Source organism: Artemia franciscana, chromosome 17, assembly GCF_032884065.1.
Source record: "Artemia franciscana chromosome 17, ASM3288406v1, whole genome shotgun sequence".
NCBI lineage: Eukaryota > Metazoa > Arthropoda > Branchiopoda > Anostraca > Artemiidae > Artemia > Artemia franciscana.
The window spans coordinates 7,144,361-7,170,585 of NC_088879.1; the positions used below are offsets into that span (position 1 = coordinate 7,144,361).

Here is a 26,225-nt window from a genome sequence, read left to right on the forward strand (position 1 = left end):
TCACCTGTTCGACAAACTTGGCCTCTTCCTTCATTGGCGAATAAAGGTAGTATCTAGGTGAATGAATACAAAAAAGAAAAAACAGAAAGGAAAATGACAAAAAAGAAGAAAAGAATGACAGAAAAGAAGAAACAGAAAAGAAACACTGAATATTTCTCATTTAACAATAAAGTTGTTTGTTGAAGATACAACAAAATAGTGTAAACATTTATTTGAAAAACTTAATTTCAAACTACGTAAAGACTCTAGCTATTCAAAGCCTTATTTCATAAATTAACCCGTCAGGTTACGAAAAACTTGATAAAGTTTTTTGAAAGAATGAAAAGCAGGTGTTATGGAAATGAAACCGTCTTAAAAAAAATCATGCGAAAAAACACAGATAACCTGTTATTTTTTCTGCTGTTGTTTTAAGATGGAAACAATGCATAGTCTTCGTGTTTGCTTAAAGGAGGCCCGAGACGGTCAATCATTTTGATCAGAGGCTTCCATCAATCGATTGATTAAAGCACGATTGACCGTCTAAGAGCCTTTCCTATTTTCTGTTTGTTTTCACTTGAGCGCAACCAAAGTGCATGCAAAAAAGCTAAATCAGTGGTAGACTGCATTTCAAAACGGTAGAATCTTTACTATCCGACTCTGAACTAAAAACTACAAATCTGGCCGTTAATTAAAATTATAATTGAAATTAGCTTTGGTCAAGATTGAAGGGTTGATGGAAGCACACGTCAATCGACTGACGAAAGCTTTTGATCAAAATAATTGCTGTTAAGGTGGCCCTAAGGCACTCTTAAATATTCATCTGTGCCACATTCTGTTGTAGAGAATGCAATTTTATATACATTACCCTCGGCTATTTTTACTTGGTATTCTTGTGTTAAATCTAGGGAAGTAAATATCTGATTTTATTTGAGATGGAATATAGGATTCCATCTATTTTAGGTAGAGGAAACTTGTCACTAACCACTTGTTTGTTCAAGGCGCTATTATATACGACTAATCTAAGGTCGTTATCTAAGGGGCTACATTCACGGATGCGAAATAGGGATTTATGCTAGGTCTCATTATTTCATTCTTCTCAAATTCCTGGATTTTATTTAGTAGCCAGTCCTTTTTCCGTTTGGATTGAGTGTTCGTAGAATGGGAATAGGCCTATGTCATCTTCAGATGAGGAAAAAACATCTTTAAATTTCCAGAGTAGCTCGCATAAGTTTTGTTTTAATGTGATACCGGTGATGTGGCTTAAGTCAAATTTTCAAAAAATTGGGTCTTGAAAAGGGGATACTTGTTGTTTTTTGTATTTATATCATTTGCTAAGTTTTCCAGTAAATAATTGCATATCGTGGGGTCTGATGATATTTGGGCTTGTGTTACTACTGTTCCCAATATTTAATTTCAGTTTTTAACAGATTTATTTTTTCTGGTCAAAATTTCAAATTCCCTTCTCTGAATTTTTCGAATACCTCAGCATTTTATCCACACAAATCACGTCAAAGACCAAATAAACTGTTATATTCGCTTCTCAGTAAGTATAGCAAAGGCCTACACAATTTACTCGGTTTGAGTCCAAATGGCAACACCTTAAAAATGCGGAATTTGAGCGATGGTTAGGGGGCTACAATTAGACCATAAATTTGCAACTGGTATATTATGCGTTTATAACTTATTAACTTATTTATTGCGTTTATAATAGCTAACTTATTTTAAATAACAAATTTATTTAGATTGAAGAAACAACGAAAATGATATTTTATAAACCAGGTATGTTCGTTCTATCGCTCTCAGTAATGTATGTTGCTTGTGGTTGTATCAATTAACAAGTATATGTTCGTTGTTTTTCTTTTGTCCCGCATAGACTCTTATGTATTGTGTTTTTATGGCACTTGGTATTAACCAAGTGACATATAGCAGTCGCCAATTCTGTCGGTCTGTCGGTCTGTCTGTCTGTCGGTCCCGGTTTTGCTACTTTAGGCACTTCCAGGTAAGCTAGGACGATGAAATTTGGCAAGCGTATCAGGGACCGGACCAGATTAAATTAGAAATAGTCGTTTTCCCGATTTGACCATCTGGGGGGGAGTGGGGGCCCGGTTAATTCGCAAAAATAGAAAAAATGAAGTATTTTGACCTTATCAGCGGGTATTTGGATCTTAATGAAATTTGATGTTTGGAATGATATTGTGTCTTAGAGCTCTTATTTTAAATCCCGACCGGATCTGATGACATTGGGGGGAGTTGGAGGGGGAAAACCTAAAGTCCCGGTTTTGCTACTTTAGGCACTTCCAGGTAAGCTAGGACGATGAAATTTGGCAAGCGTATCAGGGACCGGACCAGATTAAATTAGAAATAGTCGTTTTCCCGATTTGACCATCTGGGGGGGGGGGGAGTAGGGGCCGGTTAATTCGGAAAAATAGAAAAAATGAAGTATTTTTAACTTATGAGCGGGTGATTGGATCTTAATGAAATTTGATGTTTGGAATGATATTGTGTCTCAGAGCTCTTATTTTAAATCCCGACTGGGTCTGATGACATTGGGGGGAGTTGGAGGGGGGAAACCTAAAATCTTGGAAAACACTTAGAGTAGAGGGATCGGGATGAAACTTGATGGGAAAAATAAGCGCAAGTCCCAGATACATAATTGACATAATCGGAACTTATTTGCTCTCTTTGGGGTAGTTGGGGGGGGGGAGTAAGTCTTAAAAATTAGAAAAATGAGGTATTTTCAACTTACGAACGGGTGATCGGATCTCAATGAAATTTGATGTTTAGAAGGATATCGTGTCTTAGAGCTCTTATTTTAAATCCCGACCGGATCTGGTGATGGGGGCGGGGAGTTGGGAGGGGGAAACCTAAAACTTGGAAAACACTTAGAGTGGAGGGATCGGGATGAAACATGGTGGGAAAAATAAACACAAGTCCTAGATAGATGATTGACATAAACGGAACGGATCCGCTCTCTTTTGGGTAATTGGGGGGGGGGGGGTTAATTCTGAAAAATTAGAAAAAATGAGGTATTTTTAACTTACGAACGGGTGATTGGATCTCCATGAAATTTGATTTTTAGAAGGATATCCTGGCTCAAAGCTCTTATTTTAAATCCTGACCGGATCTGGTGACATTGGGGGAAGTTTGGGGTGGGGAGACCTAAAATGATGGGAAACGCTTAGATTGGAGGGATTGGGATGAAACTTGGTTGGAAAAATAAGCAAAAGTCTTACATACGTAATTTACATAATTGGAACGGATCCGCTATATTGGGGGGGGGGGTAATTCTGAAAAATAAGAAAAATAACGTATTTTTAACTTACGAAGGAGTGATCGGATCTTCATGAAACTTCATATTTAGAAGGACCTCGTAACTCCGATATCTTATTTCAAATCTCAACCGGATCAAACGTAATTGGGGGGGGGGGCAGTTGGGGGGACCGGAAATCTTAGAAAATACTTAAAGCGGTGAGATCAGGATGAAACTGGATGGGAAGAATAGAAACCTGTCTAAGATACGTGACTGACATAACTGGACCGGATCTACTCTCTTTGGTGGAATTGGGAGGGGGGAGGTAATTTTGAAAATTGAGGTATTTGTAACTTACGAAAGGGTGACCAGATCTTAATGAAATTTGATATTTAGAAGGATCTTGTGCTATAAAATTCTAATTTCAAATTCCGACCAGATCCTGTGACATTCGGGGGAGTTGGAAGGGCGGATCCGCTCTCTTTGGGGGAGTGGGGGCGAGGGTTAATTCAAGGGGTTAATTAAGAGGGTTAAAGTTTATCTTTATAATAATTGCCAATAAACAAAGTACAGCATATTCGATAACTCTAGTACCGAGTCTAACTTTAGGTTCTGACCTTCTCACAAGTGCCAAATGAGCTCTTGGCTCTTCCGACCTCGTACCATATGAGCTCTCGGCTCTTCCGACCTCGTCACAAGTGCCATATGAGCTCTTAGCTCTTGTTTTCTTTCTATATACCTTTTATTCATTTATATATATTTTTTATTTATTTCTTTGTATGTTGTTCGTAGTTGTATCAATGAACAATTATATGATTTTTCCCCAAAGGCTATTACGTTTTTTCTTTTTTTATTTTCTTCCTTTTATTTTATCCCTTTATAAATACTTTTTTGTATTTACATGGTTTTTAATTGTATCCATGAACACGTATATGGTTTTTTTTCCAACATAGGCTATTATGTTTGTTTTCTCCTTCTTCTAAATATCTTTTTTATTCCTCTATATTCCTTTTTTTTCTTTCTCTCCATATTGCTTGTAATTGTATCAATGAACAAGCATACAGTTTTTTGTCCCACATAGACTATTATGTTTTTTTTCCTCACTCTAGTGTCAACCATTTGTTTTATTAATAATATGTAATATTATTGTTAACCAACCAACATTTATTTAAGTTTGTCGCCAACAAATTTAGCCTATTTTGTTCTCAATAAGATTTTGCCTATTTGCCAAAATGAATGATACAAAGAAATATGACGTAATATGATTGTAATGTTACAAAGAAATATGACGTAATATGATTGTAATGTTACAAAGAAATATGACGTAATATGATTGTAATGTTACAAAGAAATATGACGTAATATGATTGTAATGTTACAAAGAAATGACGTAATATGATTGTAATATTACAAAGAAATATGACGTAATACGATTGTAATGTTACAAAGAAATATGACGTAATATGATTGTAATGTTACAAAGAAATATGACGTACTTTCCATTGGATTCCATATCACCTTGCTGAAAATAAGCGGCAAACCGATGTAAGTACTGATCATATGGAAGCAAAGCAAGGGTCTCAGCACCGTAGAAGTTATTGTACCATATACCAAGCAGAGCCAAAATCACTGGAACCTATAAGGTATTTTAATATAAACTCGAATAATTATTATTATTTATTTTAGTATGAATTATTCATAAAAAAAACTCAACATAAACACATACCCTTCAAATGCCACAGCTTGATAGTTAGCATTATTAGCATTAACCTCAGAAGGGGTTTTACAAAACAAAACTTCATCATATACCCTGCAACCACACATTCAACTCCTTCCTATATGCACTTCAAAATAAAATACTAAATTTGATGATTTACAACCAATTTAATCAACACATTATGCATTTTATTTAGTTAATCATTAAAATCACATTTGAAAAACAATTCATGCAACAGCCTTTTAAATTCACTTTATTCATTACTTATAATCGAATTCCATAATTTAGCGCTTAAAGACCATGTTTATTCGAGAGTAGAATGACAAAATTGTTCACGATCATACACATAGGTTTTTTTTAATGAAACCCAGCGACATAAATTACCAGTATGTTACCAAGACTTGGAAAGGCTAGGTAATGTATATAATGAATTTCATAACTTAGCCCCTAATCACCATGTTAATCCCACAGTAATTAGACAAAATTGTTCGTTTGATCATACAAATACGTTTTATTCCCCAAAACCCGGTGACATAAATATAAATTACCAAGACTTGGAAAGTTTTGGTAATATACATTGCGAATTCCATAGCTTAGCCCCTAATTACCATGCTTATACCACAGTAATATGTCAATGTTATTCATTTGATTATACAAATACGTTTTATTCCCCAAAACCCGGTGACATAAATATAAATTACCAAGGCTTGGAAAGTTTTGGTAATATACATTGCGAATTCCACAGCTTAGCCCCTAATTACCATGCTTATACCACAGTAATATGTCAATGTTATTCATTTGATTATACAAATACGTTTTATTCCCCAAAACCCGGTGACATAAATATAAATTACCAAGACTTGGAAAGTTTTGGTAATATACATTGCGAATTCCATAGCTTAGCCCCTAATTACCATGCTTATACCACAGTAATGTCAATGTTATTCTTTTGATCATACAAATACTTTTTTTTAAATACGTGACATATATTACCAAGACTGGAAAAAGTCTTGGTACTACTCATAACGAGACAAGACTTGGTAATACAAATACTTATAAGACTTAATTTAGTATGTTATTTCTTTAATTACTTTAATTTGTTAATTTAATTTCACGCTTCAATCTGGCAACAACGATGAAAACATGGTATTGCCCGGGAAATTTCATAATTTTGAGCAAAGTAAACAAAAAAAAACAATAACTTAGAAATGAATGGTTGGAGGAAGAATTGTCATTAATCCTATACACTGTGTAATTTTTAGCAGGTTATTTTTTGCTCTCCTACCGTTGATTTAGACAGCATTTTTTTTAGTTGTATCCATCTGTCAAATTACATTTTTTTTAAATTAGTTGTACGTAGTTTTTAGATGGAAAATACGTTGAACATTCGCTAAAACTTATTGAAAAAAGGAAAATTTTTCTATTTTTAAGCAAATTTAAATCCTTCTCCAATAAAAAGTTCAAGTAATTCTGCTTCGGTGAATGAAGACCCGAGAGTAATGAATGAAATGACACGAGTGTCTTCTTCTTTTGATATAATACACAGCTTAAGACTTCACGAAAATGCAAAGCCCAGCCTTTGGGGGATGACAAGTGGTGCGACCAAACCGGGCCCCCGCGCTCGTAGGGCCATATATGTTACGAATTACAATCACGTGAGTGATTTTGTGACTTCGCGAGGGGCCTCGCTGAAAACCCGTGGAATGTACGGTTGGGGTTTCCAAAAACGGGGCCCCCTTTATGTGGAGTGGGGCCAGTGGCTGTAGAACTGTTAAAACTACCTAAAACTGTCAAAAACCCCCTTCGTTAAGGCCTTTTGCTACTGGTTACCAGATAAATAACCCTTTTTTTTAGTTCGTTTGGTTTATCCCCACTATGAGACTTATCCCCCCATTGAACCCTAGGGATCACACTGTTACCGCACCCACTGAGGCTACATTACGACCACGACATCAAGCCCCGCGCAGAAGCGGTTGCACAAGGCTGTGCTCACCAGTAAGGCCGCCTCTGGTGAAGTATTTATTCTTGTCAATTTGGTTGGTGAATAGACGGAATGGAAATACCGGTTTAAGCTAACCTCCACCAAAATAATCAATCTTTAAAAATAATTCTAAATGTGTAAAATTCATTTCTTTTGTAATGTAACTTTCATTTCAAATTATTCTTGGTAAAAACCGACTTTTGAAAAACAAATAGCTGCAAAAAGAATCTACGATTTTTAGGTACAGCAGACGATTCTTAAGGTAGGCGATTTGATTTTAAATTTTAGTTACATTTTTTATACCTAAAATATTAGTGGAAATGGAATATTGTATTTTCTTATAGAATTTTTCATCTCCTCAATTCTTTCCTGGCCATGGAGCCTTAAGTGGAACACTATATCAAAGTTAATTTTTCTGCTTGTGAGCTTATTGTTAATAATTTGTTGTTATAGTATTGTGGAAATACATATTTATCAAATTTAGATAATCTCTGCTTACATTTACCTTAAGGCACTTACCATAGCAAAAAATGTGCACCTCATCATAAAACCTCTTTGCTGATGCTTTGATAAGATGCAATCAGATATTTCACATAAAATTTTGATAAACTTCACTTTTTTTTCAACGGGCACGGTGCAAAAGCGCCTATCCATATAAAAAGCGCCGCCAGGGAGACTAAATTTCAAATACTATATGTAGCCCAAGAGAGAGATCAACTGCTGACCATAAAGAATAACGACCTCCAACCCAGTCCTAGAAGCCTATTCATATTAATTATTTTATAGTTATCAATTTAGATAAACTTCACTTGCATTTTTTTTCAACGGGCACGGTGCAAAAGCGCCTATCCATATAAAAAGCGCCACAAAGGAGACTAAATTTTCAAATACTATATGTAGCCCAAGAGAGAGATCAAATGCTGACCATAAAGAATAACGACCTCCAACCCAGTCCTAGAAGCCTACCCATATTAATTATTTTATAGTTATCAATTTAGATAAACTTCACTTGCATTTTTTTTCAACGGGCACGGTGCAAAAGCGCCTATCCATATAAAAAGCGCCACCAAGGAGACTAAATTTTCAAATACTATATGTAGCCCAAGAGAGAGATCAAATGCTGACCATAAAGAATAACGACCTCCAACCCAGTCCTAGAAGCCTACTCATATTAATTATTTTATAGTTATCAATTTAGATAAACTTCACTTGCATTTTTTTTCAACGGGCACGGTGCAAAAGCGCCTATCCATATAAAAAGCGCCACCAAGGAGACTAAATTTTCAAATACTATATGTAGCCCAAGAGAGAGAGATCAAATGCTGACCATAAAGAATAACGACCTCCAACCCAGTCCTAGAAGCCTATTCGTATTAATTATTTTATAGTTATCAATTTAGATAAACTTCACTTACATTTTTTTCCAGAGGCGCTGTGCAAAAGTGCCTATCCATGTAAAAAGCACCGCCAAGGAGACGCTCAAAATTCTCAAATCCAATATGTAGCGCAATAGAAAGACCAATTGCTGACCAGAGAGAATACCGACCTCCGACCCAGTCCCAGAAGCCGAACATATTCTGCTCATCTATACCAAACTCCTTGACTTTAGGTACGTTTGTAGACAAAGCCACAAAATGCTTGGCAACATGACTTGGCTGAAATTTAATATTTCAAATTAGAATAAATTTCATAGCGTTGAATAGTAGAAGTAATAGAAGGAAAGTTATGATAATTCAGATAATTATGAATTATGACTAAGCATTTACAAGATTTAACACAAAAAGTAAACTTACACACAGAAATTTTAAAGAGGGAAGATGAAAAATTCAGCTAAGAATAAGCTAAATATACCTATGGCATTAAAAGGCTTAAGAAAATGCCACTTTCCTTTGAAGGTTCAGTTGTATTTGGGAATGTTTGAATTTTTATGGACGAAAAGTGTGGCGAATTGAAATAACTAGTTTCGCTTATTATTTCACTTCGTATTTGATGGATAAAACCTATCCCTTGGGGTTCAGGAACAAACTAAATATTGAAAACTTGTCAAGGATAAGTTTAACATTGAATAACTTTTCATTAATGAAACCAGCAGAAGACGCAGAATATTTGAAAGCCCTACTTTTAGCTTAATTTAAAATTAAAGAAAGAACAAATCTGGTGTAACCTCTTCAAAACGAATTGAGCGCTGAGGACTATGTTGTGTACATTGGTCAAATCCACTGACCAAACAAATATATGTCTTGTAAGTTTGGATTGTATTCTATACCTCTGGCGCACGAAAGAATTCTAAACATGGGTTGTGTGTTTGAAGGTTCTGCATATAGATGTTGTTCAGAAAATTTGACTATTCACCTGTTTCGGAATTCAATCAAAAACATGGTTCAGCGTAGCAAGACTGACAAAAACGTGACGCAGTTCTAAAAACTTCATTATTTAAAACAAGCAAAAAAACAAATCTTAGAAAAGAGCTTTTCGGGCACAAAAAGACCTCAGATGGATCCAGGGGTTGACGTATTTAGTTTTGCGTCCTAAATACCTTTAACAGAAATTTGATAGTGATCTTAGTATCATAAAATGCAAAAAAAAAAAAAATACTAATATCAAAAACTGGACAATTCATGCATAATCATTGGGCTAATAAAAAAATGCTATAATGTAAAAAAAGCGGATCCAGTTTTTCGAGAACGCATGCGTTTGAAGCTCCTACTTCTGATTAAGGCTATCTTCAATCACTATTACCTTGGAAAAAAATTTCCTGAAATTTTTTTCTTTTTTTTATGTTGAAATAATTATTTGAACCAATCTTACCTCATTTGACCAATTATTTGACGAACCAAAACAGATAAATCCAAACACAGACCATGATTTTATTTTTCGATCAAGAATGTTTTGATGAAATCCTTAACACTACTTTCAAATCCCTTGTTCAATTTGACATTCCTTCACAAAAACAAGATAGTTCCCTATTTTTGGTAATCCTAGTCTCAGAAGAATGCTCACTAGACCAGTATCTGCTATTTCAAAGCAAATTAATTACCATTTTATTACCAAATATAAGTGCAAATCAGCAGGAATGTACTCGGAGATGACTTGAGTCCCTAACGACTCATACCCCACACAAAAAACCTAAATTTCAAGGAACTCCTTACTCAGAAGAATTTTTTTTTCTATTGACCCGAAAAAAAAAGAGGTGCACGCGTCTGTAAAATAATTCTTTACACACCACACTAGTAAAATGTTTATATAACAATTGCAAATCTTAGAAAAACTATATATAGAAAACATATAGAATGAAATATATAGAAAACATGAATGTGATAGAATTCATATGAATATATAGAAATTTATATGAAAACATAGAATGAAACATAAGAAAACATATTCTATAAAACATAGAAAACTTACGTCCTTTGCCTTTTCCAGAAACCAAGCTTTTGCGGAATTGGCATTAGTGATAGTTTCTTGGGTAGTAAAGGTCTTAGATGCGATGATAAACAGTGTAGTTTCCGGATTAACTTTTGCCAGGGTCGTTGCCAAATGAGTACCGTCGATATTTGATACATAATGTACCTGGGGACCAACAGCATAAGCTTTAAGTGCTTCTGTTACCATTAAGGGACCCTAAAAAAGAAAAAAATAGAAATGTTATGCATTGAAGCATTATTTTTCAAAATAAAATAAATGAATATAAATGAAATATATATTGAAGCATTCTTCCTCCGAAATATGGATCCCAAATTGAATCACAAGAATCTAAAAAAAATAGAAGATTTGAGTCGTTCTAAATACTACTTACTAAATTCCCCTATTCAACCCAATCTACCCAATCTACATATGGTGTTCTTAAGTACCACGTTAAGGGGATTCTTTATCCTAAAATCATGTTGAGATTCTTAGTGTCGGCTGACAGTCTATGACAAAGGCCCAATAACAAATGTTCTTTGCAAAACTGAACTTCCAAAGAGACTTTGTAAAAAAAAATAAAAGGGGATCTCAAATGTCTCAAACAGTTCGAAAAGTTAACGAGACGGTAATTTAAAACAAAGAAAACGTGTTTGTTTAAGTTTAGTTTGACCTGCCTTCATCTTTTAAACCTTAAGTTCACACACAAGAAGTTGCTGCAATAGGCAATTTTCGTCAGTCGCGGCAATTGGCAATTTTCATTGCCTTGTTCACACAGGATTTTCGCATCGGTCAGTTTTTATCTGCAAAAATTTGAAATTGAAACACGTGAGAAGAATGAATCAACAAGATGCTCTGCTTCTATATGTTCTTTTCATATATTATAGAATTAAACTGAACAGCTATTATCAGCTTCTCAATAAAATTGTTAGTATCTTCCATTCTGCTACTGTTGCGCGCAGAAAATTACTATAAAAATTGCTTCGTCGCACGATTAAAGTTAAATTTTTGCAACTCTGCAAAGTTGCCCAACGGAGCAACTAAAATTACTCAAACTTGGCAACTAAATTGCTGCGACGGGCGATTTTCGCTCCTGTGTGAACATGTGTGTGAACCCAGAGTAACTTTAATTGACTTATTACAGTCTAATTACTGATTCATAATTGATCATTCATTATGATTTTTTCTCTTTCATTGTTATTCATTATGATTTTTTTTCTGTTTCATTGTTGTTTTTTGTATTTTTCCAGTTTTAGTGCAACCATGTGATTTGTCAACTCCGAAGTCTCGAATTCGGCCCTTTGTGGGCTTGTGAGACTTTTTTTTAAATAAATATCTAAATAAACGTATATCTTACCAATTTTTAAGAAAACCGCTGTCTGTTTCAATGTATATACAACGTAACAATATAAATCCTGTGTTCGGAAAAAATTCACATTAAAAGGGTTAGTACAACAGGGAACTTACAAAGCTGTCAAATTATTCAATACTTTTTTTTTGGACTGGTTGAATTTTTTCAAGTAGGTATCCGAGAACATTTTTAGGGACTACCCATTTCAAGACTTCAAAAAGGAAATTCTGGCCCATTCAATCAAAAAAACAAAATATACGCTTTTTACTTACGTACTTTCGTGGAATCTGAATATCTCCAGCACGAAACAGAAGTTAAATGGTTTTTCTTATATATCTGGGAAACTAGCGGTCGGCTTTTAGTTTTGTATTGTTAGTTCAGATTTCTTATCAAAGCTACGCAAGCTATGGCCAGACAACCAGACAAATTCAGAATAGCTTAGCCACAAAATCTTAAAAGTTTATAATACACCTTTGAGGTGTCAAATCCTTTTAATAATCCTGTTTTGTTTGTCCCTGATTTAGAAAAAGGGTCAATTTAAAAGGACCAAATCGTCTATACACGTATGTGTATCTTATATATACACACACACACATATATATATATATATATATATATATATATATATATATATATATATATATATATATTTTATATCTTATGTTATCTTATACTATCTTTATATTATATTATCTTTATATTATATTATATATCATTATATATCTTATATTAAGTGTGTATGTGTAAAACAAGATATGTGTATCTTGTTTTGTCTGTCCCTGTTTTAGAAAAAGGGTCGATTGAAAAGGACCAAATCGTCTTTACATATATCGAACCTAAAAGTTGGACCCTTCAGCCCAATCGGCATTGACATTTAAAAAGGCGACATATTCTATTTTCACAAATTCTTAGGAGTCAAAAAACGGAAAAAAGTTCGGTGGCTGTAATCGCTTTGAAGAACGAGACTAATGGAGATAAAGGGGTCATATTCTAAGCCAACCTTTCTCTTTTCAGTGGTATAAATTAAATTCAAGTATTCCGACTGAATTCCAAACAACATATAATATATATATGTATATATATATATATATATATATATATATATATATATATATATATATATATATATATATATATATATATATATATATATATATAACGAAAAGAGAATAACCAATGCACCAGACTTTTCCTAAATTAGTGATTAATATAGACCAGCCCTTGAATGAGGCCTTAACCCTACTCATCCATACAATCACATAGGTTAAACAGCATAGCTATACACAATTAACCATAAAGAATAATCCATGGACAGGCAGTCATATCGTCAATAAGCATAAGTCGTCATTTACCAAACAATAAAAACAGTAAAGACAAATAATTCAGAGGCAACAACCCAACACCAGGGCTCATCAGGAGAATACACATATATATATATATATATATATATATATATATATATATATATATATATATATATATATATATATATATATATATATATATATATATTCAGTCAAGAAGTGAAGTGGAGGGCTGGGGCCAGCCATACTCCGACCGAGCTTACTGTCACACCACTGACCAGCGTCCCAAACCAAATAAACTGCCACACCAGGAATCGAGCTCCACTCCTCGGACAAATGAGCAGTCAATATGCATTGTTATTGATAATGCAACATACTTGATAAGAGATGTTGGATGGTGCAACCATAAAAACATTAATTCAAATTGTAAAAATATATGATACATTTCGTGATCCTGCTTGGCGGTCCCACACCTCGCTCTTATCCCTTATGAGACTTTGACTAAAGAATCTGCCTTACCAAGACACAATAATTCCATCAAGTCTACATACAGAAACCTGAACATAGATGTATTTCAGTCAAGAATATGACTTAACAGTACAAAAGGTCTGAACTAGGGTTTCCCAATATTGATTTGAAATGAAGTTTTTTTTGTAGGCTAAGAAGAATATAAAGGAATAAGAATTTGATGGCAAGTCAAGGCTTGACCTTGAAAGGTGTAAAGAATCAAACTTCCGATTTACTAGGGCATAAGAGGGCCGTACGTAGCTGTTGGCCTCAAATGTCATGGTGCTACAGTGAGTATCTGCAGCTTCAATAAATCAATAACCAAAAGATCCCGACTCCACCTCAATATAACAAATATCTGTAAACACAACTTACCAGGTCTGATCCTCCAATTCCGATATTAACAACATCAGTTATTCGTTTTGATGTGTAGCCAACCCATTGGCCATGAATAACTTGGTTTGAAAACTCCTTCATGTGATTTAATACTCCATTGACTTCTGGCATAACATCTTTCCCGTCGATATGAATTGGGCTATTCGTACGGTTTCTAAGAGCTATGTGAAGAACAGCCCTGTCTTCGGTGAAGTTTATCTTATCACCTCTAAACATCGCATCACGAGATCTTTCGATATCCCTGGCACGGGCCTAGAATAATTTTCTTCGTAAACTTTCTAAATTTCTTTAAAGTTTCTAAAATACTAAGAGTAAACTTCGAGAAACTACTCAAAAAACTAACTTCATAAACTAAGTTAACTTACGAAACTAAAAACAGATTGGATCTATAGGGCACATGTTTCTTAAACTTTCACAGTTCTAAAGCTATCAATGATCAGCTCACTCACATTGTCGTCTACTACCCAACTTTGCGAGCCCCCCAACTGGAGGACCAGTTACTAGACTTCGACAAATAAAAAACAATTGTCCACAGTTACTGAATTGCTCAGCATATAGTACTGAGAGATATCGCAAATCATTTGTTCCATATTTTACCCGTCATTTTAATAATATTGACGCGACTAATATTTAATGTTTGATTAATATATTGTTTGTTTAAATTTTCCTGTGAGTGTTTTTGAAGGTATAAATTATTTTTGTCATGACATGCTAATGCTAGCTCCGGCTATTGTAGAGAATAAATATATTCTATTCTATTCTATTACCTGAAGGAGAAAACCCTTAGGACAGAGTTTCCTCAGCTTTGAAGTCGCCTTAGCTTTTCCCTCACTTCAACCGAAAAATAAATGGAATTGAACTTCCTTCTCTATCATAGTGGTATTGGTCAAAGGGTGGTACCAACTTGCAAAAGTGAAAATTAGCGCTAGCGAAACAAAATACCAACAACGCCATCAAGCGTTTGGTATTTCTTGGTATTTTTTCAGTTTGGCAATAAAGCAAAATTAGTGTAACATTCATAATTCGTAAAATTACTGTAATTATCTGTATTTGGTCCGAGTTTGTGAGGAAAATATACATAAGACGCATGAGGAAATAGCGAGAGACACATAACGGTTAGATACCATTTGTAATTTCAGTCCTAACACCGGTTTTAAATTACAAGTTGTCTAGAGTCTTTGGTATAGGGAAATGATCTGACTCTTCGTATATTTAAATATTTTGCTGCACTGTTTCCACGTTTACTTCTTATTATGCCATTTTAGATTTACCCGCTCCCCCAAAAAAAGAAACAAATTCATAAATAGGTGACATACTACTATGTACAAGAAAACGCATTCAACCCTTAAGCCATTTATGCACTTAAACTAAAACCATTGGTAGGTATACTATACAATCATCTAAGTGGGATCGCGTTTACTGACCTTCTATGATTAAAACATCCTACAATCCTAAGAGTTGTGGGGCTTTCTTGTTGCTGAGAATGATTTGAAAGAGCACCTCTGTAAAATATTAGGGCTAAAAATGAACTTTTTATCTATTTCAACCCCCCTTCGCGAAAAAATCTGCTCATGGTCCTAAACGGTTTAGCCTGTCATTAGACAATTGTCATGATTCATAGCAGATTCTAAAAAACTTGGGAATTTCCTCCTCAGAAGAAGAAAGGAGTAAGAACACAGAATGCAAAAACATTTTTTATTAAAAAAAAAACTAGGTGTCATCGTTTACTAGCCCTAACAGTTTTTGGGGCCTGACAATTGTAGAAACGATAGATTTGACTAAATGAGTGAGAAGTATACGCATAGCAGCTGTTTTGAACAGAGGGGGGCTACACTCTTCCACTAAGAAATATTTAGTAACAAGTATATTCCATTAATCAAGGATCACTTTTAATTGAGGGGGGAGATAGCAGTTTCAATTTTAACACCAAACTCACTTAGTTATAACGCAGAATTTGCTATGCTCATAAGACTACATTCACTCATTTGTTAACTCATTCAAATTTGGTAATTTTGTTTAAGTTGTTGTTTTACTAACTGTTTTAGTGGTAAAAAAAATATTTTGCATTTGGCTTAAAAGTAAATTATTATCAGTACTATATTCAATATTTGATGCTATTATAAATTAAATACATATTATTATAAATAGAAAATTATTATATTTTTATAATAGCATCAAATTATCATAAATAAAGAGTTAAAATACATATTAGTATAATGAAAAAAGAAATCACCAGTGCAACAGCACAAACACAGAAACAAACCCACACCATAAAACAAAACATAAAAATAAATAATGAATACATATATATATATATATATATATATATATATATATATATATATATATATATATATATATATATATATATATATATATACATATATATATATATATATATATATATATATACATATATATATATACATATATATATATATATATATATATATATATATATATATATATATATATATATATATATATATATATATATATATATATATATATATATATATATATATATATATATATATTACCTTGGGAGTATTATTAGTAAAGACGGTGGGAGCAGTGAAGATGTTAAAAGTAGAATAGCTAAGGCCCAGGTGTTTTTTTAAAGTTAAAGAAAGTTTGGAAGAATAGAAAGATAAGTCTGCAAACCAAGATTAGAATAATGGAAGCTACACTGATGACAGTGGTCAAATATGCCTCCGAAGCATGGGCGCTCCAAAGAGCAGATGAAAATTTACAAGTTGTTTTCTAGAGAAATTGCCTACGGATTGTTCTGGATAATCATGTCTGTATTTTAAACAGTAGGTTGTACGAAAAATGTGGTTCAATCCCGCTTTCTAAGGCTATGATGAAAGAAAGGATGAAATGGCTAGGCCAAGTTCTGTGGACGAAGGATGACAGATTGCCGAAGATTGTCCTTTTTTGCCAACCGTCTGGGGCTACACGGAAAGCAGGTCGTCCTTGTCTAGGTTGGGAGGATGTCATAAATAAAGATTTAAACGAAACGGGAACTTCCTGTGAGGGTATAAAGAGGGAGGCCTTGAATAGATTAGGTTGGAGGATGAGCGTGCGTAGCTGTGTTGGCCTTAGGCGGCTTGGTACTGATATATATATATATATATATATATATATATATATATATATATATATATATATATATATATATATATATATATATATATATATATATATATATATATATATATATATATATTTCATATAAACAAAAAAAGACAGAAGGAGAAAGGAAGACTGTTTTCCTGGTTTATTAATTAATATAGATTAGTACTTGAATGAGGCCTTACCCCTACTCATCCATCCAATTACATAGGTCAATCAGCATAGCCATACACAATCAACCGCAAAGAATAATCCACGGACAGGCAGTCGTGTCGTATTATAATCATATCATATAATATACATATTCATAATATTTACAATATAATCATAATGATATGTATAAAATATATAATAATAATAATATATATAATAATAATATGCATAATAATATATATAATAATAATATGCATAATAATATAATCATAGAATAGATATTAGTATTATAATGATTGCTATGTCATACCAGTTCAAAAAGGAGCTTCATGACATCTTCATTGATCCTGTTTTTTGAATAATCAACAAGGAAGTCTCCGTCATTTGGTGTCTGTAGACGAATGCTGTGAAGACAAAATTGATATAATCGTATTGATGCAATAATATTGCTAATATATAGTAGGAACTTTTAATATAAAGATTTTCGGTCAATTTAAACTTAATCTCCTTTACCTATGAATTATATTTCCAATGTTTTAAGTTCTTTTCTAGATTCATTAAAATAAAAGATAGGATGCAAGAAGTACAGCAAGTGGTAAACTAAAACAATACAGAAGCTTGGCTTCATTTGATACCTAACAAAACCAAGAGAATGATTCAGTACCATCAGCCTAGCCATAAACAAGTTATCGTACAATTTTTAAGCTGTAGAAACTCAAGTCCAATTTCTGATGCCACATTAAACTGGAAAATACTTCGGCCGCCGCCATTCTCAAAATAAATTGATCCAGCAAGTTTGGAACTACTGTTTCAACGGCCAGAACTCATGTACTAATTTTTGTTATGCATTATGCAAATCGCTATTGTAACAACTTTTCAACGGTACTTATCTATTATAGCGACCACACTGTTTTCCCGGTGTGTTGTAAAACCAGTTTCTCTAGGCAAGTTTGGAACTACTGTTTCAACAGCCAGAACTCGTGAACTAATTTTTTGTTATGCAAATCGCTATTGTAACAATTTTTCAACGGTACTTATCTATTATAGCGACCACACTGTTTTCCCGGTGTGTTGTAAAACCAGTTTCTCTAGGCAAGTTTGGAACTACTGTTTCAACAGCCAGAACTCGTGAACTAATTTTTTGTTATGCAAATCGCTATTGTAACAATTTTTCAACGGTACTTATCTATTATAGAGACCACACTGTTTTCCCGGTGTGTTGTAAAACCAGTTTCTCTAGGCAAGTTTGGAACTACTGTTTCAACAGCCAGAACTCGTGAACTAATTTTTTGTTATGCAAATCGCTATTGTAACAATTTTTCAACGGTACTTATCTATTATAGCGACCACACTGTTTTCTTGGTGTGTTGTAAAACCAGTTTCTCTAGGCAAGTTTGGAACTACTGTTTCAACAGCCAGAACTCGTGAACTAATTTTTTGTTATGCAAATCGCTATTGTAACAATTTTTCAACGGTACTTATCTATTATAGCGACCACACTGTTTTCCCGGTGTGTTGTAAAACCAGTTTCTCTAGGCACATGAGGATATTTTCAATGATTTTTCAATGCTCGAATTGACAATATGGTATTGACATTTGGTGTTGACAATATGTGTCCTATCCTTTGTTGCAGTGTGTATAGGCTGGAATTCTTTTTCAAAGAATCAAACATAAAAGGCAAAATTTTTACCAACACGTTTGGAAGGCAGTTCTGTTACAGTTTACCCCAAACCACCCTAGCATTAATTATATCCCAATTTACATATTTCCCCGTGTCTCCCTGGTTATTTTTTTCCGTGTGCGTAGCAATGTTAGTCGGCGTTAACTCAACTTACGGATACCCAGGTTGAAACAAAAGTAGGGAATATATAATTTGGATGTTGCAGTTGGGAGCAGAGTATTGTAGAAGCACCTTCAAAATGTGTTAACTACAATTTTTTCTAATGAAGTGAGAATAATTTTCTTAACTTTTTTCATTTCATTAGCCCCAATTCTAGACTAGGGTATTTTTCAGAATAAATTCCCCCAAAAATCTTACATATAGGGGGAGATAAATGCCCCCCAATTCCCACTGATTTAAACATTTTTTTATGGTCAGAGCACTAAGCTCTATAGCATTAGCACGTTGATTAAACAAAAGACCTGTACAGAATGATGTAAGACAAGAAGTAAGATTTCAGCAGCCAAAAAATAGTCCCATACACAATTTTGGGCGCAAAACAGCGCCCAAAATGTCATAGGTAGCCAAAAATGTCTCTGCTATAATTATGTTTTTGATCAGTCTACGTGATCTATTTCTGTTGCTAGAGAATGACTTTAAAGAAAATATGAGACCCTAGAACTTATTTCCTAGGCTACTTTAACAAAAAACTAAATCAATTTTGTACTGATCGGTTGTAGAAGGACTTTGGGTGGAATAGTAGGTAAAGGTAAAGGTTACGGCATTTAGACTTTACAGTCCGTACCGGCGGTGCTGATCTCCGTTTCTTGGCCCTTCAGCCAGGAAGTGCAATGGGGGGCTGGGGGCCAGCCAACCTGTGCTTTCGCACACCCTTCCTGTTTACCTTCCCCAGATTTCTCCAGGTACCCATTTAGAGCTGTGTCGACTCTGGCTAAGCTTACAGAGTCACGCCACTGACCCCCGTCCCAAACTGAAGAATTGGGAACACTGGGATTCGAACCCGCGTCCTCTCAGACAAGGGATACCGAATCCAGCGCACCAACCCACTCGGCCAGGGCGAGATTTCATTTGGTAGTCATCTAGTTTATGCCCTCTTCTGAACTAAATACTATGGTACTGAGGTAAATTCTGGCTTAGGGGCTTTTGGCCATCTTGGAAAAGATTGAACTAACTTAAAGACGCTTTCAGGAATGAATCTAGGACCTATAAATACCCCATGAAGATGCTGCCAAGCTACATGTCAAACCGTTTCTTACATGGCTTATGAGATAGCATACATATGACAGGTCCAAACCTATCTATGTTCTAACAAAAAATGTTTAACCTTAATTTTCAGTTTAAAATCTCCTTTTCATTGATTGTAGTTTTTGAAAATGAATTTTCTGCTATTTCTTTAAAATTTCAAGCAATATCAGGGGTTTTTCCTAAATTTAAGAAATAGATTTACAGATCTTTAAATCCTTATAAATTGGGACTGAGGAAAGGAATGAGGCCCAAAACACTTTTCCTCTGCCTCCTATCAATAACAGGTCTACTTAGCAAGGTTTTACTTTTAATGACAGAGCAATTATAAAAACTCATCAGATTGATGCTCTTTGGAGGGAGAAGGAGTGGAGGTAGGTGCTTTAAAATACCTTCCCAGGAAATTATTAACTCATTTAGCTAAAGTAATTTCCAGTATTGTAAAAAGCCGAAGTTAGAATTTTATTTAGTAATGAAATTCTTCACTACTATCCAGCTCAACAAGGTTCAATCCCACTTTATAGGGCTATAATGAGAGAAACTGCAGATGAAGGATGACAAAATACCAAAAATTGTCCTTTTTGGCCAATTGTTTACAGCCAAACAAATAGTAAGTCATCCCAAATGGGGTGCGGATTGTTATAAGGATACGCCCTATGGACGCCATTAGAGGGCAATGCTCCATAGAAACAAGAATACACTTAAAATGAATATAAATAGAAAATGAGAAATATCGCAATTAAATTTCAGTAAAACAAATCTCCTTGTGGCACTTGCCACCCCCAGGAAAGCTTTCTGAAAGCACTCACAATCCCTTCCTCCCACATTTATTCTTCTATTTCGCCAGTAAACATATGAATATAGTCTTTGTGTTACAAAGAAAAGAAAATCTACACTAAGAGGGGAGCTAGTAAATGGGATGGGAAGATGTTGTAAGGAAAAAGTCTAGGGAAATGGAAACTTCTTGGGAGGGTTTTAAGAGGGAGGCTGTACATAGACTGGGTGCAAGAAGGAGGACACATAGCTGTGTTGGCCTCAGGTGGCTTGGTGCTGCAGGGTGCCATTAGAGGTTTAATTAAAAATTATTTACTGTGAAAATGGTTTTGCTGGTTTTGTTTTGAATGTGTTCATATTATCTGTTAGAAATGTCATTCCATGGCTTCCATACCCTGCTGTAAAATGAATGTTAGCCTACTTTCCTTTTTGAAAGTGAAGGGTACAATAACTTGCTTATATGATACACATTTATTGCTTTTTAGAGCTGGGTCCGATTTAAGGGCATACCATCCCTCCCCACTTTATGCCTAGATTATGTACAAAAGTTTACTAGTTTTATTGGTTTATAATATTTCTTATTTTTTACCATTTATAGCAAACCACTTATTTTCTCAATTTTATCATTATTTTCTATCAACAGTGTAGTGTGTCAATTGATACAAATCTAAGGGTGTATGTACATGTATTTTCCAAAATACAGGGAGGCACATTTTTTTGTTCCTTCAAAAATACCAAAAAAAAAGGAATTATGAATAACAAAGGATATTTTTCAAAATCTACTGTGGATAGGGGGAATCCAAGTGAGCCTGTTTCCCCTAATTGATGCATAATGCAAAATTTTAGCCCTTTTTATAGCAAACCAATGTGCTGAAATCTTAAGTCTTTTGATAGAAATGATTCTATGAAAAATCTAGACTGATCTTCATTTTTAAGCTGTTTTTTTTACAAATATATTTAATTGCTCTACTCTGACCAGTTGTCTTAGGACTTCCAAATTTCTTTCTTTATTGCTCTATTTGACAGAAACATTTGACTTATAATTAAGATCAGCAAGCAGTAAGATCTTAGAACTTTGATGAAGCAGAAAATGATAACTGAAGAAATAAGAAAGAAAGAAAGAAATAAGAAAGAAAGAAAGAAATAAGATCTTAGATAAGAACTGACAAAACAGAAAAACAGTGCTAAAACAACCGCCCTCCCCCAAAAATCACTTTCAGGAGCATACTTACAGACTAGGGCTATGTCTAGGCATTAAAGGAGGGAGAGGGCAGGATTCAATTCAACATAGGCCTAAACCTAAAAAGTTTTTTTTTAATAAAAAGAAGTAAGAAGCTGTTATTGAATTCAGATGAGGTGATAAACATGATTGTTTCCTAAATTTTCTTAAATTGTAAATGGCAATTTGACTCCTTTGAAGGTTACCTCCCAAATTTTCTTTTCACATCCCAATTCGTTGGTATGCTGTTAGTCTAATTTTTTTTTTTTTTTTTTTTTATTAAAATGAAGTAAGAAGTTTTTTTATTGAATTCAGATGAGGTGATAAACCAGATTGTTTCCTAAATTTTCTCAAACTGTAGATGGCAGTTTGACCCCTTTCAAGGTTACCTCCCAAATTTTCTTTTCACATTAATTCTTTGGTGTGCTGTAATAACCTAGAAATATATATTTTCTTTTTAATAAAATGAAGTAAGAAGCTTTGTTATTGAATCCAGATGAGGTGATAAAGCAGATTGTTTCCTAAATTTTCTTAAAAGGTAGATGGCAGTTTGACCCCTTTGAAGGTTGCCTCCCAAATTTTCTTTTCACATCCCAATTCTTTGGTAAGCTGCTAAAGCCTAGAAATATTTTTTTGAAAAATAGGTAAATTGTGAACCTTCTCTTTATGAAAGCCCTAGGCTACTAGCCGAAGTAAATCAACTTTTCTTTTAAAATCTGAGCAGTTCAAAATGAATAAAAGTAAGTTAATAAGACGCTAGTTAGTTTAGATTAGGTTAATTCACAAGTGATATCTTATTCTTAAGCTTGAAATGTGCGGAGTTGAGCAGGCTAAACCTAGTCCCAGATATCATTCAACTATAGAACAAAGCTAGATGTAGGCTACTTCATGAAAATATTTGAAAACATTGGCCTACCATGACATACTTTTTTATCAATAACCCATTTAAAAGAGATTTAAAGCCTAAAATAATATTTTTTACAATTCAAAGTGATGCTCAGCTACCAAAAAACCTCAACAAACCCATAGACTAGGATAGCTAGGCGACAAGGGGTGGTTATATCCCATAGCTTAAGTAACTATTATAAAAGAGGTAATTTCTAACAATATAATGTAGCAAATTAACCCTGTGCCTAAAACCTAGCTATGCCCATGGCCAAGCTCAGGCTAGCCTGAAGGACAACCAAGGTCATGGCCAAGAAATTAAAACTAGCCAATTTAAGCAGCCTAGATCTAGCCAACTCAAAACCATACCTGAACTTTTCAAAACGCTTCGGGTCCTTCTGAAATTCCTCTCCAATATTGATTTTTGAACCATTTTTATCAAAATAAGCTTGAAGCTTTTTCCAAGCAGATTCTTCAACTAGAAATGCTTTTCCTTCCATGTCTCCTTTGCGAATGAACTTTTCCATTGGTTTGGACGCCGTAGCGGTTGTATTGCCCATTTCTCAAGGTGCCTTTCAAATCCCGAGGGGCCAACAACTTCCGTAATTCTGTAGATATTCCTAGCTTTAAGAATGTGCATTAGTTTGTAACTTAAATGCATTTTTAAAGTAAATAGGTCATTCTAGGGGAAATTCCAGGTGATATCCGTCATTTGATTGAATATTTAGGTTAGCTATGGTTAAAGATAATATGCTGATTACCACTATTTGTAAAACTAGCAGGTTTCTCATTTAATCCAGGAAATATGTCAATATTTGTCCCACGTAACCCAACTTCTGAATTTTTAAATAAATTGCTGATTTGACTCCTGTATTTGAAAATGAAGGTGAAAATAAGTCCAGAGCTCCAATTTAACTGCTGGAAAACCACCAATCCGGCTCATGCATAGAAATTAAGTTTGAGGGGCCCCAATTCGTCAAAAACTGCCCAAAACCGGCACATATATTTTTAATGAACAAATTCTAGATTGCGGATATTCCAGGAAGGATACTGCCCCGGAATATCCCTCTTTTATGTTTGCTTCCTCCATATAGCTAATTAATTATGTTTTGTCAATTATAAATTCACAATTTTAATGGATGTAGTTTTGTAACCTAGGCATAAAGGCGGGAGTTTGTTTCTGAGGGAGGCCAGGTGATATCTGTCATTTGATTGAAATATTTAGGTTGGCTATGGTTAAAGATGATATGGTGATTACCACTATTTGTAAAACTAGCAGGTTTCTCATTTAATCCAGGAAATATGTCAATATTCGTCCCACGTAGCCCACCTTGATGGTTCGCTAATCTTCTGAATTTTTAAATAAATTGTCGATTTCAGCCTCTGTATTTAAAAATGAAGGTGAAAAAACTCCAGAGCTCCAATTTAAAGGCTGGAAAACCATCCAATTTAAGGGCTGGAAAATCAGGCTCGTGCTTAAAAATTAAGTTTGAGGGGCCCCAATTCGTCGAAAACTATCCAAAACTGGTTCCACTTGAGAAATGGCACCAAAAATACCATTTTTAGTGCCAAGTGGCACATGGAAATGGTGGAATTAATAAAGATCAGGTAAATATGAGCAATGGATTTTAGGTGAGCCATTAAACATTTCTCTATGATATTCTGGCAACCCTGGTGGAACAAAAAGAAACACGTCGGTGCTACTCATGCAAAAAAGTGACTTCCCCTGTTGTTCAAGGTGGAGGATTGTAATTCTCCTATGCATGATTTTCACCCATAAGGATCCCAATTACGCACTCTTTATTTCAATCTGACGCTATTCTTGAGGGGTGTTGAGCTAGTTTTGAAATCATTACAATTGTTTTTCGCGATAAACTCTTACTTTTAAGATTAATTGAAAAAATAGTTACCATTCCTGAATCAGTGCCAGATTGTTATTTTTCTCAATTGACATTTTTTTTTACTTTTGGTTACTATGGGGTGCGGTTTACTTTACTAGTATGCAGGTACTGCTGCAACCATGATTTTAGTGCTTCATTTAAACTAATTTGGTTCACTTAATTATTCATAAAATTAAGTTCAGTGACGTATAATTTCGGATTAACCATTATGAAGGTTATAGTGATTATAGGTGGTTATAGTAGGTTATAGAGTAGTATGTTATAGATGGAAGGCGATTCCGAATTATAGTCGGTTATAGGTGGAAGGGGATTTCGAATGCCTCAAATTGTTCGTTCCAATGCCCAAATTGTTTAAATATCCAAGAGCCTTCAGATAATTATAGGAAGGGGTGTGGGATAAAGGTTGGAATTACTCTTTTATATCCCTTCATTTAGACTAAGCCTGTATGAAGGTGCTATGTATGGTGCTATGTAAGCCTGTGTATGGTGCTGCGGGAGATAGCTCTCTTGTTATTGCAGAAAAAATATTTATGGTGTTTGCTCTAAAGTTTCTGTCAACTGAATGGATTTGCTTAACGTTTAACAATATTAATTAAAAAAAAAAAAATCCACAAAATAAGTTTTTAAAGAAAAGTAAAGAACTCCATTAAACCAAAAAATGAGCAAAAATAAAATAATTTATCAAGCTTTAAAGTAACACAAATCAGCAACGATAAATGAATGAAACTCAAAACGAACAGAAATTACGATAAATAACCAAGCCAAACTCTAAACGAGCAGAAACTAACATTAGTAGGGCTCAAGGCTCTTATGCCTTCCTAAGATCAGAACATAATTTGCACTTAACTGAGAAAAATACAAATGAATGTGCATTGTCGATTTAATATACATATGCGGACATTTACTCCTTAAAATGTTAATAATATTTGATTTATTAAAGGTATAAAAGTGAAAAACATTAAAAAAATTTTGCAGTAAAGGGCAAATTATGTTCTTGACGCTCTTTTGTTCTGAAACACCAACGACGCCCTTGTGTTCTGAAAAGGGCGTCGGTGTGCCTCTTGTTCTGAAAAGCCCTTTTGACCTGTCGAAACCATTATTTTCTGAAACACCCTTGTAGTGTTGGTGATATAGATACTGATATCCAGACCTTTTAACTACCTTGAAAAAATGGCTGTCTCATAAAATTTGGTTGGAAGTGTTTGGGGAAAGTTTTTACGACAACGCTTTCTATAAAAAACTTACATGCCGCAAGGCCACAACTTACAACCATTGCCGTGGGGGGGGGGTTGTCCTCAAAGACATAATTTATGGACTTTTCAACTACATTGAAAAAAATAGCTATATC

General features: G+C 34.2%; 2 protein-coding genes across 5 annotated transcripts in view; one reads left to right on the plus strand and one right to left on the minus strand.

Annotated features, from left to right (window-relative positions):
- Window positions 1-26,225, minus strand: part of LOC136037769 (glucose-6-phosphate isomerase-like) — a 42,950-nt gene that overhangs the window by 9,446 nt on the left and 7,279 nt on the right. The window contains exons 2-7 of the mRNA XM_065720574.1: window positions 23,346-23,600; window positions 17,486-17,579; window positions 13,867-14,139; window positions 10,333-10,548; window positions 8,343-8,582; window positions 4,726-4,865 (exon numbers count right to left, since the gene is read on the minus strand). Of these exons, the coding sequence (XP_065576646.1) occupies window positions 4,726-4,865; window positions 8,343-8,582; window positions 10,333-10,548; window positions 13,867-14,139; window positions 17,486-17,579; window positions 23,346-23,536 (1,154 nt within the window). The 5' untranslated portion in view covers window positions 23,537-23,600. The remainder of the gene's footprint in view (window positions 1-4,725; window positions 4,866-8,342; window positions 8,583-10,332; window positions 10,549-13,866; window positions 14,140-17,485; window positions 17,580-23,345; window positions 23,601-26,225) is intronic.
- LOC136037770 (MTRF1L release factor glutamine methyltransferase-like) overlaps window positions 22,488-26,225 on the plus strand; it is a 39,158-nt gene continuing 35,420 nt past the window's right edge. The window contains exon 1 of one of the 4 annotated variants that reach the window (XM_065720579.1): window positions 22,488-22,561. The gene's annotated coding sequence lies outside the window, so the exon portion shown is untranslated. The other 3 variants (XM_065720575.1, XM_065720578.1, XM_065720576.1) reach the window with 3 other exon arrangements.